Source organism: Electrona antarctica, assembly GCF_951216825.1.
Source record: "Electrona antarctica genome assembly, chromosome: 24".
NCBI classification, from domain to species: domain Eukaryota; kingdom Metazoa; phylum Chordata; class Actinopteri; order Myctophiformes; family Myctophidae; genus Electrona; species Electrona antarctica.
This window is the reverse complement of record NC_136803.1, coordinates 13,777,935-13,792,766: the sequence shown is the minus strand read 5'-3', so window position 1 is coordinate 13,792,766 and position 14,832 is coordinate 13,777,935. Positions and strand designations below refer to the sequence as shown.

The window sequence follows — 14,832 nt, the reverse complement described above, 5'->3', positions numbered from 1 at the left end:
GCAAGAGATACAAATTTAGCAAGGGAGAGAGAGTAGGCCTACAACATATGTACATTATTATACAACAGGTCGTTTCGAGGAAGCAATCTGATTGGTTGAAGTAGCCATCTAGCTGTGCTTAAACGAGCATGATGGAACGCTCGAGTGTCGTGCTTTACAGTCATTAATGGCACTTCTGCACTGCTTACGGAACTGGCCTATCGGCTCGTTGCATTAATTAATGACGGTAAAGTACACCCTCTCGTAATATTGCTTAATTGTACACACATATACACACACATGCTTACACAACAAAGCCCTCTGTCTACCGAGCAATCTTCATTCCTACTCTCACCTATGGTCATGAAGTGTGGGTCATGACCGAAAGAATAAGGTCACGAATACAAGCGTTTCATTTCCAAATTTCCAGTACTTTTACTTATACTCCACTACTTCACAGAGGCAAATATTGTACTTTTACTCCACTACAATTATTTGGAATCCTTAGTTACTATTAGTTAATTTGTAGATTTCAGTTATTATTACAAAACATTAACCACTGCTATTTTCACAAGATCTTTTATACATTCGAAGATTTGAAATGAGACATTCTGCATAATGAGTATAATTTTTGTACTTTTAGTACATTATGATGTTTGTACTTTTACTCAAGTACATTTTGAATTCCATACTTTTACTTAACGGCGTATTTCTACATTGCGGTATTGGTACTTTTACTTACTAAGTAAAACGTACTTTCTCCACCGCTGCTCATGTTAGGCCTCACTCACACGGTCGCAACAGATTGCTGTATGCTTGTTGTATACAAAGGGTGTGACACAGCTTGCCCCAATGCATTTCCAATGGGAGTCACATGGTTTGACACAACATTTGTGTTGTATGAGGGGGAGGGGCGCAGTCGAAACACAGCCGAAAGCCATACAACAGCTTGTAGTCCAAAATGTGGACTACAAACCATGTGACTTCCATTGGAAATGCATTGGGGCGGCCATGACACTCACAACATTCATACAACAAGCATGCATCAATGTTTTAAAGGTCTGAGTGAGGCCTTTGATGTGTTCAAGAGGATGTGTGGTGACTGGTGTGTGTGTGACAGATCGTTACAGCCTGCAGCATAGAATGAAGCTCATGTTAGATGTGTTCAAGAGGATGTGTGGTGACTGGTGTGTGTGTGTGACAGACCGCTACAGACTGCAGTGTAGAACGAAGCTGCTCATGTTAGATGTGTTCAAGAGGATGTGTGGTGACTGGTGTGTGTGTGTGACAGACCGCTACAGACTGCAGTGTAGAACGAAGCGTCGTGGCTGAACAGCGCTGAGTTGTACAGGCAGATCTCAAATCCACATGTCAGACATTTGGATCCCCGACCATTGTACCACCTGTGTGAGCGCACATAAAAAGTTATAATAGTTTAGTTTTTTTCATTATAGTTTAGTTTTAGTTACTTTTGGCAATTTTTTTTCTAATTCAGTTAGTTTTAGTTTAGTTATAGTTTAGTTTTAGTTTTTTAAACTAAAAAACTATAACTAAAACTATAAAAACTAAAACTATAACTAAGGGTATTTTTTCTATAATTTCAGTTAGTTTTGTGAACACACAATACAGTTTCAGTTTAGTTATCGTTTTTAATTTTTTTTAATTTTTTATTTAGTTTCAGTTAACTAAAATGTTTTTTTAATTCTAGTTTTCGTTTTTTAGTTAGTTTTAGTTAACTATTATAACCTTGAGACACGCACGCGCACACACACGCACACACACACACGCACACACACACACACACACACACACACACACAAACCATTAAGACGTGATACCGATTATACAAAATGCCTTCTAAAAAACCTGTATGTTGCTATATATCAGTGGTTCTCAAACTTTCCGAAATCTGGAATAATATATAACAGCACAACAGAGACCGTACAGATAGCGTCGTACAGACATGTCGTGTCATAATGGTAATCCCATATGGGATGGGCCAAAATAGTGGCATGACGCGGAAATAAAAATGGCATTCATTCATTCATTCATTCAATTTCTTTGAATTTCATTCATTCATTCAATTTCATGCATTCAATTTCATTCTATTTCATTCATTCATTCAATTTCATTCATTCGTTTGTTTGTTCGTTGACTTCGTTCATTTATCCATTCATTCCATAGACTGTATACCTGTAGACATTCCTTCCCCCTGGTCTGCCACCCTCCTGGTTACTTGAAAAATACCTGCGGAGCAGTGGCAGATTGACCGTACATTAACGGTAGAAAGAAAGAGATATATGCCGTTCAAAGGAAGGCTTGCATTTGAGATGATAGATGATAGACATGCCCGCTGGATCCAACTCACACGCTGTCTGCAGTCACTTTCAGAATCTCCTCCACCTCCCAGGGGCCTGTGGTGATAGCTTTCATTTTGCCCTGTAAATTTGAGCAGTAGTGGAAAGCAACTATTAAGCACATTTACTAAATACTGTACTTAAGTACAATTTAGAGGTAATTGTACTTTACTTGAGTGTTTCCAATTTCCAATACTTTACTTCTACTCCACTACTATGAGCTGCGCTGCTCATATGAGCTTGTAGATCTGCTACTAATTACATATAATCTTTGGGGTCCTTGACATGAAAGGGTTTGTGCACCATTATACCACAGGTCGTTTCGAGGAAGCAATCTGATTGGTTGAAACAGCCTTCTAGCCGTGGGTTAAACCAGCACCATTCACCACCTAATCAAAACAAAGAATTCAGCTGCTCTGTTTTCCCAGAGCGCTAGCAAACTCGGTGGCTAGGCTAGCTAGTTTCTTGGGACATTTGTGTTCGTAGTGACTACATCTGTCATTAAAAATATATATTTTTTCAGCGATTTTCTTAGTTTTAAGGGTAACTGTTGTATAATTGCAATATTACACTCGAGGGTGTGGTTTAACGTGATTATTGCCACTTCAGTGATGCTTGCAGAACTCGACTTCGTCTCGTTCCTTACCGCATCACTGTTGTGGCAATAATCACGTTAACCCACACCCTCTCGTGTAATATTGCTTAACTGAACCACATAGAAACAGTGTTTTTTGTTATGTTTTTTTGTTTGATTTTTTCAGATTCTTTCAGAATGTTTAAGAAGACATTTGTACTACGGTCAGACTTACGATGCATGTGTTAAGTGCTAAGTGTATTTTCTCAAGGAACTGTGTACGTTAACGGTGTAACATGTACATGTACAGTACTTACCCCAACCACATGATGGATGTGTTTATAGCCATCGGTGTCACTCGTCACCACGTAATAACTGCTCTTATCTGCTGAAAACACTGGTGCCAGCGGTCGATGCTGACAAGTAAATGTATCATTATTATGATGTATTTGTCTTGTTGTGTTGTTAAGATATACTGTACAAATGTTTGTATGCACTACTACAGTAGCCTACTACTGCATGTAATAGTGCAACACTGTACACATGTACATGTATTTAGTGTACCTAGTCACATAAGCACTACAAATGATTGTAATTGGTATAATGGAAGCCAGCATAATTATTGGAATGCTAAAGGTAATTGTTATGACAGTGTGAGCCGTGTTTTGTGCTTAACATACCCGTCCAATCCAACCTGTGCGACTGGTCAGTTTCAGACTCTGGAACAGAGTGTAATGTTACAACAGTTAATGTGTGATAACCATAATGGATGGATAGATCACAATCCAATCCAACCCACTTTATTTACGTAGCACATTTTACAACGCAAAGTTAACAAAGTGCTGTATAGAAAATAAAACGAAATACCCTATCTAAAACACAGAAAAGCAACAGCAAGAACACAACAAACACTGAAAAATACAGCGTCAGCAGACAATGAAACAAAACATAGACCATAGAAACTCTCAAGCAGGGTAAAAAGCCAAGGTATAAAGGTGGGTCTTAGGGCAAGATGTAAAGGTCCCCTCCCACACCCGTTTGACGTGGGAGGGGGGCGCTTTCCATAACGTGGGGGCTACGACAGAAAAGGCTCGTCGTCTCTGGTCTTTAGGTGGGTCTTCTTTGTGACCTTGACATTTAACTGGCCCACAGACCGAAGTGACCTTGGGGAGTATACGCCTCAATACGTTCAGAGAGATGCTCAGGTGCCAAACCATTCAGTGATTTAAAAACAAAACAGTAAAATATTAAATTAAATTCTGAAGCGAACAGTGAGCCAGTGGAGTGAAGGCAGAATGGGAGTAATGTGATCACGCCTGTGAGTTCCTGTTAGGAGACATGTCGCAGCATTTTGGACTAACTGAAGCCGAGCAATAGAGCGTCGCAGTCCCGCCATGGACCAGGAAATGAATCCCAATGCATTTTTCCCATAGACATTTCAGAAAGTATTTATTTAAAGACGGTTACGCCGCGGACAAAGCCAACTCGAGTCGTGACAACTCATGACAACACAAACAATATTTTGGACCAAACAAATAATTACAAAGAAGAAAAACAACAAAGAAAGTGTTGTAACCTGCCGTTTTTTTCTTCTTTTTAATTATTTTTTCGGCCCAAAAAATTGTGTTTGTTGTCATGATTTGTCACGACTCGAGTTGGCTTTGTCCGCGGCGTAAACGTCTTTAAATAAATACTTTCTGAAATGTCTATGAGGAAAATGAACGGAGAATCATTTCCTGGTCCATGGTAGGGGGCGGGACTGCGACGCTCTATAGAGGCTTATGGATGTAAAGTTTAAATGCATTGTAAACAGACAGACTGATGACTGTGTACCTCATCTGCATTCCAGTTGTTTCCACTGAGCGTATAGAACTGAACGAGGAGTTCAGTCTGTTTTCTCTTCATCCATTGGACAGCCATGCGCTCGTCTGTCACCCAAGTAACCGTGCACAGGTAGTGGTCGCTGAGAGGAAAGAATGCACACGTTTGTCATGTGTACTGTAATATATATAATCTTTATTTCAGACAGTAGTCCATATCACATAGGATCAACGTACAAAAAACAAAAAGACAAACAACATGGGAAAAGGATAAACGCAAGCAATTAATACAATACAAAGTACAGTAGTGTATAAAAAAATCACACCCGTGTGAACTGAGTGGTGTAAGGTATTATATAGCCTGATCAGCTGTGTTCTGACGTAATGAAATCAGCATCAACCAATCAGCATCAACCATGCTCATTTTTTTTGCACAGACAGACAGACAGACTAACAAAGCCAGTTGTAGGAGTGGTTTACACCAGTCAAAAAAGTACTGACCTACCTAATCAGCAGCAGGCTGCTGAGCCAGTGCTTGCGCAGCCTGGACGTGACCCGGTAACAGCTCTTCATAGGGTTCGTTAGTGCCACTATGATGCTGTTACTAGACACCTCCAGGTAACAGCTCTTCATAGGGTTCGTTAGTGCCACTATGATGCTGTTACTAGACACCTCCAGGTAACAGCTCTTCATAGGGTTCGTTAGTGCCACTATGATGCTGTTACTAGACACCTCCAGGTAACAGCTCTTCATAGGGTTCGTTAGTGCCACTATGATGCTGTTACTATAGACACCTCCAGACGTTGCATAAAATTGTACATTAGTTTAATATAACAGCAGGGAGGGACGTTGAGGTTAATTTCTTACCCTGAGCCAAACTCTGATGGAACGACCACTTCAGAGATGTTCGTGGTGTTGGCGGTCTCCACTACAAACAGTTTGACTGTAGGATTGTGAGTACCTGCCTGAATTATCAAATAAAACAGCATGTTTTGCATTAGGGGTGTGCTGAAATATCGATATGGCGATATATATCGATACGTCATCCCGCGATAAATAATCGATAATGATTATTAAAATATCGATATTAAAAATAAAAATAAAACTTTTTTTTTTCAAACACTATTAATTTAGTGTTTGAGTGGTGCAACCACTATAGACAGCTATGTGTGTTTCCCTCCTTGTGTCCGAGCACGAAAATAGCATTTTTTCAGTTCCAAGTATTTTGTAGTTGCAGATATCGTGATATATCGTTGATGAAATTTCATACAATATATTGATATATCGCAAATATCGCAATATATTGAATATCGTGATATTATCGTTATCGAGGGCCTAATATTGCGATATATATCGTATCGTGAGCTACCCATATCGTCCCACCCCTATTTTGCATACTGTATGTATCCCCAATGACTGTCCAACTGCATATCATTTTGTACGCACTGCTCGAAGGTAGGGTAAGTGATTTGGTTAAAACTTTTGGTTAAAACACAACACAACAAAAAGGTTAAATCATTATATTCTGATAGTAATCATTGCTATAGAGCAACTGTCCTCAAACCTTTCCACTGACCTAGGTGACGCATTCCCCAACACTCTCATTGTTTTTGGCCGAAAATAGTACATTTGAATATGATTATGGCAAAAATAATCACAGAATGTCACTGCACTGAGAGACATGCAGCTGCTGTATACTCCCGCAGCTGCTCTATACATCTCCTTACAACAGTGTTTTACCGGATTTTGCCGTTTGTGTTAAATAACACCATAAACAAAAACCACCATATACCCTTTTCATGCGCAGGTATGGGAGAGGTACCTTGGGGTATGGCAGCACGACAGTGTCAGGGTACTGGTCCTCTCCGTACCAGAAGTATTCGATGGCGTGGACCTGCGTATCGTTGAACTGGGCGTAGGCCAGGTATTTCCCGCCAGGTGACCAAAACAGTCCGTCAGACAACATCTCCTCTGTATCGGAGGAAGAAAGATCAGGTCAGTTACTGTACGTCTCGTCGTTGTCCCCTTACGATCGTCTGCCATCCCTCCCGCCGCGCATTGCACTTTTACCCATTAAGACCTGGAACGCATCGGTGTCACCTTAGCATTTAACCACTTTTAATCATTATTTTATATGTCAGCTGTTGAAAAATAGCAGATATGCAAGCTTTGTAGATCTCCAATTTTTTGAAATATCGTGAAAATGTGTGCAAACAGCAGACGTTTTTAACTCAAATCGTTGCTTCTGGGGGGGGGGGGGGGGGGGGGGTCCCTCAAGGACTGGGGGGGTCCTTGAGGGGGTTCCAGGTGGTCCACAGCTAAATGATGGAGAGTTGTTAACCAAATAGACCCCTATTAGACTTAACTCTTAAGAGTGTCAATGTTTACGCTCTCTGCATCTGCATTACATCTGCATTACTTAATTTACAAGAAGTCTTCACAATAAGAGAATACCGGTACCAACATCAATACAGCATGGAATTGTGGACAAAATCGTATCCAGTGATAACCAAATATTCTTTAGTCTTGGGTCTGAATGTCATCAAATGGTGGTCCGTGGCTCAAATGCTGAATAAATAATGGACCTTGACGTGAAAAAGGTTGAAAACCACTGGTATAGGTGTATCTCTCTGTCTTCTTCAATTCAACTATAGTGAAGCTGAATATTGCCATTCATGGGCAGTAACGTTTCTATTCTATTCCGTTTATTTTGAAACCTGTGAGATGTACAGTTGGAGGCCATCGATATTGTCCTTTTCTTTTTGCTGAAGTTAACCCATTTTGGGCGGGAACCCCTTTTGGTGTTTTAAACATTATGTTATAATTTAGCTATTGAAAAATAGCAGATCTACAAGCTCATAGTGCGCCACGAGCTTGTAGGTCTGCTATTTTTGAAAAATATTTATTTCAGAAAACAGAGGATTTAGAAGGATTTTTTTAAATTTTGAGGTCAGGCCTAAATGGGTCAAATGATAAGGGACAATATCGGTGGCACCCAACTGTAAACCTGTACAGTATATCGTCTCTGTTGGGGTGGAAACCTCATATGTCCAAAAACCAACTGTTTCAGGATTCAGGATTAAAAAATTATCCTGTGGATCTGCTACTTTTGATGCTTTCGTGTGATGCTGTACAGTGTGATCAAATAGGGCATTAATTAAATTGACACCCTACAAAGCCTACTTGATCATTTACGTTAAAAGCACAAAAAGTTCTACGTCCTGTGAGACAGTTTGCTCTGCAGGCTACTGTACTGTAGCTGAGCTCTCATGCAGGCTGGCTCTCATGCGATTGTAAGCATGACTGGTGATGTAACTGTATTAGTTGACGTGTTATGATTGAGGAGGGATAAATGGAGGTTGCTGGGAGGCCTCTTTAGTCTTCACTATGTACTATGTACCCTTTTCCACTATTAGTAATTATGTAATTAGGTGATCAAAGTGCATTCCATTTCTCTTATTCCCTGTGTTGAAATGAATAGTAGATCTTGGCTTTTGGGAAGCATTCCTTTCATTCGTTGGACTGTTTATGCTGGATATATGTGACAAAGACTCACAGTGGATTAAAAATGACTTGCGCTGGAAAAAAACCCCCCAAAAAACCCAAAAAACCCCACAAAAAGTTAAATATGGAGATAAGAGGTTTGTTTATGGGCGACACTGCGCAACGATATATTGTTTGGGTATGGGGTGATTCATATGTGTGTCATCACTTACCATCGTAGACCCAGTCTGGGATGCCATTCAAGATCTGGTTGTATTCTCCATCGAATGTGACTTGCTCTGCCGGAGTAGCAGGACTGGTCTTTATGTACACATTATATTCCGAAACAAATGCCTACAAATTAAAACAAACAAATAAACCAACAAAAAAAACGGTCAGCAAGCCCTTCTTTATGTAAAAAGAAAAATCACACCTGTGTGAAGTGAGGGGCGCTCTTATCATCATCCGTTCATTGTCAATGGGAATTTAATCTTTGTAGGACGAAAATTGACGATTTGCTCGTCTGCATCTGACGTAAATTCTCCTTTCATTGTCAATGGGAAATTGGGAATTTAATGTTTGTGTAGGACAAAAATTGTCGATTTGCTCGTCCACATATGACGTAAATACTCTATTCATTGTCACTGGGAATTTAATGTTTGTGTAAGACGAAGATCTACACTAGCTACAACTAGATCTACCCCCATAAAATATGATCATCAGGTACTATGATTATACTAGGAGGAAGATTTATTTCAAAGAAGTCTACAGATCTAACCAAGTGTTATTATGTTTTATGTGGTGGGTGGGGGTAGGGTTACTAAAGTGGTGTATTTTTCGATCTCAAAGGCTTTCAGCTTTCAGGAAGAAACCAAAAATAGACAGGGAAGACATACAGTATTTGAATATTATAACCACACCTGGGGGTCTATTAGAGTAATGTTAACTCCATAGACACATACAAAATACTGCCAGAATCTTTAAAATTCATAGACTTGGCTGACGACTGGTTATTTCTAATTAGGCTCTAAACAAAACAAACATTAAAAGTCCATAGACTTGGCTGGCCTGTGATGTAATTTCGGAAGGCCATGCATTGTAGGCTTGGAATTACCATATGTATTTATTTGTGCTATGATGCAGAATGGCAGCAACAACAGACATTCTATAGCGCAGGTGTTGGAAGGACAGAACATGCTGTAAGCTTCCAGACATGGTGAAGGGAGGGGTTTAAACCCCCCATATATAACCTTAGATATTAACAGAATACAAGTACAATTTTCTTTACCCCCCACACAAAGACAATACACACTTCTCTAGTGCTAAGTGAATTCAAGGCTTTTTACATTCCAGCTTTGAACCCTCAGTCACCACAGTGTTGATTCCCAAGCCCTGCTCCTCGCTGTTCCATCTATAGACAAGTGTTTGAAAAAGGTTTCCTTTGACAGACTCATGTATCACAACGCCTTGAAGTCCAGCATAATCAGTCAAAGTAAATATGTGCTTATGTACGCACGCACGCACGCACGCACGCACGCACGCACGCACGCACGCACGCGTGCGCACACACACACACACTCACACATTATATTACCAGTTGATTGCCCTCGGGAGCCCACTGAACGTGCTGGATCTCATATGGAACATCAGGTGTGGCGAGAAAGTCCCTATAGAGAAGCATCAAATTCATTCATTCATTCTTTCATTCATTGGGAGCTTGTGGTTAAATATGAAATGGCTTTGTCTAGTTGGAATACGTACTGTTTCTCCATGTCATAAATGTGGAACGAGATCGTATGCGGAGGCTTCCACGCCTAATGGGACACAACAGAGTGATGATCAGATTAGTAACTTGGCAGAACTTATACAATTTTTTATATTAAGTCAATAAGAGCCTCACATACCGTCGAGATATTACTGAGGAACGCAACATATTTACGATCCGCGGACAATTCGTACTCATAGGACTCGATTCTAACCTGTGTTGAGAAAAGACACATCTGTTAGGAAGGGTGTGCAACTGTGCGTACATTCCTCCTGAATCACAACAAGCAAACTCACAATACACAGTCGGCTTGTATACAACTGCCTTTCACATGATTCATTGCCCTTGCACTTAACATGTACAGTACATACATGAACATGCACTGACACAAGAACATACACTATAGTATGCATGCACGCACGCACGCACGCACGCACGCACGCACGCACGCACGCACGCACGCACAGCGAATTTGACATCACTTACAAATGTATCACTGCTCAGAAATTCTACAGATGTGTTTGTGATCACGTTGTGAAGATCGATTGAGCCGTCGTTGTTGTGTAGATATTCATGATCTACAGGGAAGGAGAAGAAAAAGTGAACATTAAGTGTTGGACAAGAGATGTAGATGTTACACGGTTGAAAACCCGGATAGACACAAGAAACAAGAAATATTCAGATGTAGTCTATCATAGACTACATCTGAATATTTCTTGTTTCTTGTTACATATATGTTACATATATGTCATGTGTCGTCTACAGATCAACCCTAGTTACATATATGTCATGTGTCATCTACAGATCGAGCTCAGATGAGGAGTTAGTTCGTCAGGCTGAGCTGATGCTATATGCAGAGGGCCCCTACAGTTGGGTGCCACCGATATTGTCCCTTATCATTTGACCCATTTAGGCCTGACCTCAAAATTTTAAAAAGTCCTTCTAAATCCTCCAGTTTTCTGAAATAAATATTTTCACGATTTAAAAAAAATAGCAGACTTACAAGCTCGTAGCGCGCCACTCGGTGGCGCGCTATGAGCTTGTAGATCTGCTATTTTTCAATAGCTAAATTATAACATGTTTAAAACACCAAAAGGGGTTCCCGCCCAAAATGGGTTAACTGTCCTTTTGCGCAGATCACGCAAACCTCAGCAAAAAGAAAAGGACAATATCGATGGCCTCCAACTGTATATCGTGAAGGTCCAGGGGGTCTTCAGGGCCTGTAGACCCGGTTTCCCCTTCGTACTCCTGGGTCTGGTCATGGATGTGATGAAGAGAGGAACCCTCTACTAATTGTAGGTCAGCTCTCCTCCCTCTTTACGGATACATTGGTGTATAATGTTACAGTAAATTCGAGAAACCAGTATAATGGAGAAAACTTTAACGGGGGGCGCCCGCTTTTCCGGCGCGTGAGTCCTCGGCCGGGTCGTGTCCGGGTCCCTTTGAGAATAAAAGCTGCCACCTGCTCTTCACATTCGAAGAAGGTGGAACCGTTGTACTGGAGAGACCATAGGTATAACCCAGTAAGGTGTGCATACGTTGGTTAGACTTACTGGCGTTGCAAATTAGCCTTGGCTACAAACCCATATACAATGCAACGGTTTCATGTTTTTACAACTCGATACATTGTTTTTTGTATTGTCCCTTTTAAATAAACAGTCCGACAACACCGTGGCTCCAGACATGCGTGGCCGGTTACAACTAATCTGTGGCCGGGTTAAAACTCACCCATGGCTCCAGACATGCGTGGCAGGTTAAAACTAACCGGTAGCAGGTTAAAACTAACCTGTGGCTCCCTACATGGATGGCAGGTTAAAACTAACATGTGGCAGGTTAAAACTAACCTGTGGCTCCCGACATATGTGAAACTAACCTAACTGAGGTTAGGTTTAGGTTTGGGTTTTGGGTAGTGTGTCGGACTAATGACTGTAGGACTGTTGGTATGTCAGACCAAACACATGCACCCCAAAAGTAAACACACATTTGACATCTGTAATTCTGATCATGGTGTCATTGTTTGTGTGTGACCCTCTGGGTCCTTCAACATTGCAACAATGGGCCTGATGTCAAACCATCCAAGTTGCTTCATTGTTTACCTCAAGTAAAAGCCTATTCTCTATGCACTCTATTATAGAGTTTATATAACATTTGTACATTGTCTGAGTTAGAGGACATTAACTGTGTTCTGGGCTCTGGCTCTGGCTCTAGGTTCCAGACTGCCTATATACCTGAGATCCATGTCATGTGGTAGGAACTAGGGCTGAAGGAGCCGTTGAAGACATCACTGAGCGTGAAATACCTCTTCATTTTGGATCCTCCCTCATCTGAAATGAAAACGCCAGGCAGCCAAAGTTTAAACTTAATGCAGCCAGTCACAACCGGTTATTTGTTGCTTACAGATATTATGTTCCATCGCACACAGTGATAACAATGATAAGAAATCGCAACATTGTAGCTGAAAATGATAATGTAACAAGAATCAAGACAGATGTATTTGTCATTCATTCATAGCCTACAGTGACATGTTGGTGTGGCATGCACATATAGGGCTATATCTTGCGCCACCCCTTCACCCTTATGTCCCTAACCTTATTTGACATTTTTTACTAGTTTGAAAAACATTTTAAAATAGTTCAATTGTAGCCGATCTACAAGTTCACAATGTGTCGATGTAGATCGGCTAGTTGAACTGTTTTAAAATGTTTTTCAAAATAGTAAAAGATGGCAAATAAGTTTAGGGATAAGACATAAGGGGTGGCGCAAGATAGGGCCCTTAGCCTATTATTGTTTTGTTGTAAGTAAATCCTTGTGTTGTGTTTTTATATCATCTTGTGTTTTATATCTGTCATAGCTGTTTTCTCATGTTTTCTCTGTTTTCCCTATCTTATATTTTGATGCACAATGAGTGTATGACTGCCCAGCTTAACTATTCAATAAACTTGACCTTGAGAGGGGATGTTTTCTTCTTCAGTGGGTATGCCTGGTGTCCATCTGTCATTCTATCAGTTACTGAAACTCAAATGTTACTTTCCACCACTATTTAACTGTACACGTCCTAAAACATGTGCTTCTTCTTACCATGGTGCCCTGCAGGCACACACACGATAACCCTGTTCCTTTATTTAACATAAGTAAATGTTCAAATGGGTTTTATGTTTTCCTTGAATGAATTATGTTTTCCTTCATAGTTTGTCTACTATTTCATGTCTGTCATTGCCCTTCAGTGTGCTTATATATGCTGCCTTGCCTGCTTGTAGTTCTCTTTAGAATCCACCACCTGTTGTGTTGCAGAATATTTAGTGTTTTCTGCCGTTCATCCTCTGAAACAACCGTTTTTTCCCAAATTGCCTGGGGCTACGTAACATTGCCATGTGTTTTGGACAACCATTGTAAATCCAGTGTTATAGTGGTCATTTGGTACTATGATGACTGGATACCGGCATCCTGTACCGGTCGGTATCCGTACCGGAGTGTCATACCTGTACCGACACTCATACATGTATTAAAATCAATTAAAATTCAATGTTTTAGATCATGTGTTTTGCTCATGGCCTTAATGTTTATATTACAATACAGCAGCAGCTTAAGCAGATATTTTCTATTAGTGTGGATTCTGTGGAATGGATGCACTGATAGAATTCTGCTCTCAGCTCACATTTGGAGCAAGCTGTTCCCAGTGGTCAAAAGTAACTAAGTACATTTACTTTACTGTACTTGAGTACAATTCTGAGGTATTTGTAATTTAGTATTTCCAATTTCCAATACTTTTACTTCTATGCACTATATCTCAGAGGCAAATATTTTACTTTTACTCCACTACATTTTCATAGCAGATCTGCTATTTTCAAAAGATTTTTAGACATTTGAAAACTTGAAATGGGACATTCTGTATAATGAGTACTTTTTGCTACATTTGGTACTTTACAGTAAAGTACATTTTGATACCAATACATAATAATTTGTAGGCCTACATACTTTTACCTAAGTACATTTAGAATTAAGGACTTTTACTTAAGTTGTAATGTATAGCATTCCTACTTGCAGTATTGATACTTTTACTGAAGTACAAGTACATGTGAGTATTTTTTCACCACTGTTCCCATGCAACGTGCACGCGTAATGGCGCACGCGTAATTGTCCCTTTCCCCTTTATATGTGGGGTTATTAAGTTAGCCTATCAAGTCACTCTGACTCAACATATGATACAACATGACTTATCAACTCGATGATGACGAAGACTCACCGTTCAGAAATATTGCTGTCGGCACCGCTATTAGAATGACCACCACAGTCACCCCAAGTAGCCCGAGGATCACTTTGGGCCATGGAATCTATGTTCGAGTTTAATCAAACATTGTTGAAAGGAAAAGGAAGAGTTGTGTGTAATCATTCACTACAACCAAACATTGCTTGCTTCAACGCATGCACGAATAAGTATTCCAAAAACGGCAGCCTACGAACCATGGTTGTGCGCTCAAGTGAAGCGTAGTGTATATCCGTGTGCGATTAACCTCCTCCCCAAGTTCATGGAAAGATTTGGATGGATAGCTGTATTGTTCCGGACTGTGTAGCGGACTGTATTGCTGCAATGCTGCACCAGATGTTCTGTTCAACATGATCTCACTCAGGGTCCGTAGGAAGGAGGGAGTAAAGTTCGTCCATGACTCCATGAGTTGTTTTGAGCATGCCAATAATAATACGCGCGCGCGCTTGTGTGTGTGTGTGTGTGTGTGTGTGTGTGTGTGTGACTGTGTTTTGCGGTATAGTATTAGTGTCTGCCTTTTGCCTATGATGTAGGATAACATACGGACTTATTAGTATAGGCCTATACGCCTACATTATAAGTGTTCTGTA

At 40.4% G+C, this 14,832-nt stretch overlaps 1 protein-coding gene across 1 annotated transcript in view; it reads right to left on the bottom strand.

The window, feature by feature from the left end:
* Positions 1-14,543, bottom strand: part of LOC306917495 (dipeptidyl peptidase 4-like) — a 28,047-nt gene extending 13,504 nt beyond the window's left edge. The window contains exons 1-16 of the mRNA XM_079495757.1: positions 14,440-14,543; positions 14,222-14,309; positions 12,207-12,302; positions 10,465-10,556; positions 10,118-10,192; positions 9,975-10,027; positions 9,808-9,880; positions 8,447-8,567; positions 6,553-6,701; positions 5,598-5,695; positions 4,744-4,873; positions 3,591-3,629; positions 3,228-3,326; positions 2,348-2,418; positions 2,173-2,226; positions 1,273-1,382 (exon numbers count right to left, since the gene is read on the bottom strand). Coding sequence (XP_079351883.1) covers positions 1,273-1,382; positions 2,173-2,226; positions 2,348-2,418; positions 3,228-3,326; positions 3,591-3,629; positions 4,744-4,873; positions 5,598-5,695; positions 6,553-6,701; positions 8,447-8,567; positions 9,808-9,880; positions 9,975-10,027; positions 10,118-10,192; positions 10,465-10,556; positions 12,207-12,302; positions 14,222-14,309; positions 14,440-14,442 — 1,351 coding nt within the window. The 5' untranslated portion in view covers positions 14,443-14,543. The remainder of the gene's footprint in view (positions 1-1,272; positions 1,383-2,172; positions 2,227-2,347; positions 2,419-3,227; positions 3,327-3,590; positions 3,630-4,743; positions 4,874-5,597; positions 5,696-6,552; positions 6,702-8,446; positions 8,568-9,807; positions 9,881-9,974; positions 10,028-10,117; positions 10,193-10,464; positions 10,557-12,206; positions 12,303-14,221; positions 14,310-14,439) is intronic.
* Between the last annotated feature and the right edge of the window lie 289 nt (positions 14,544-14,832).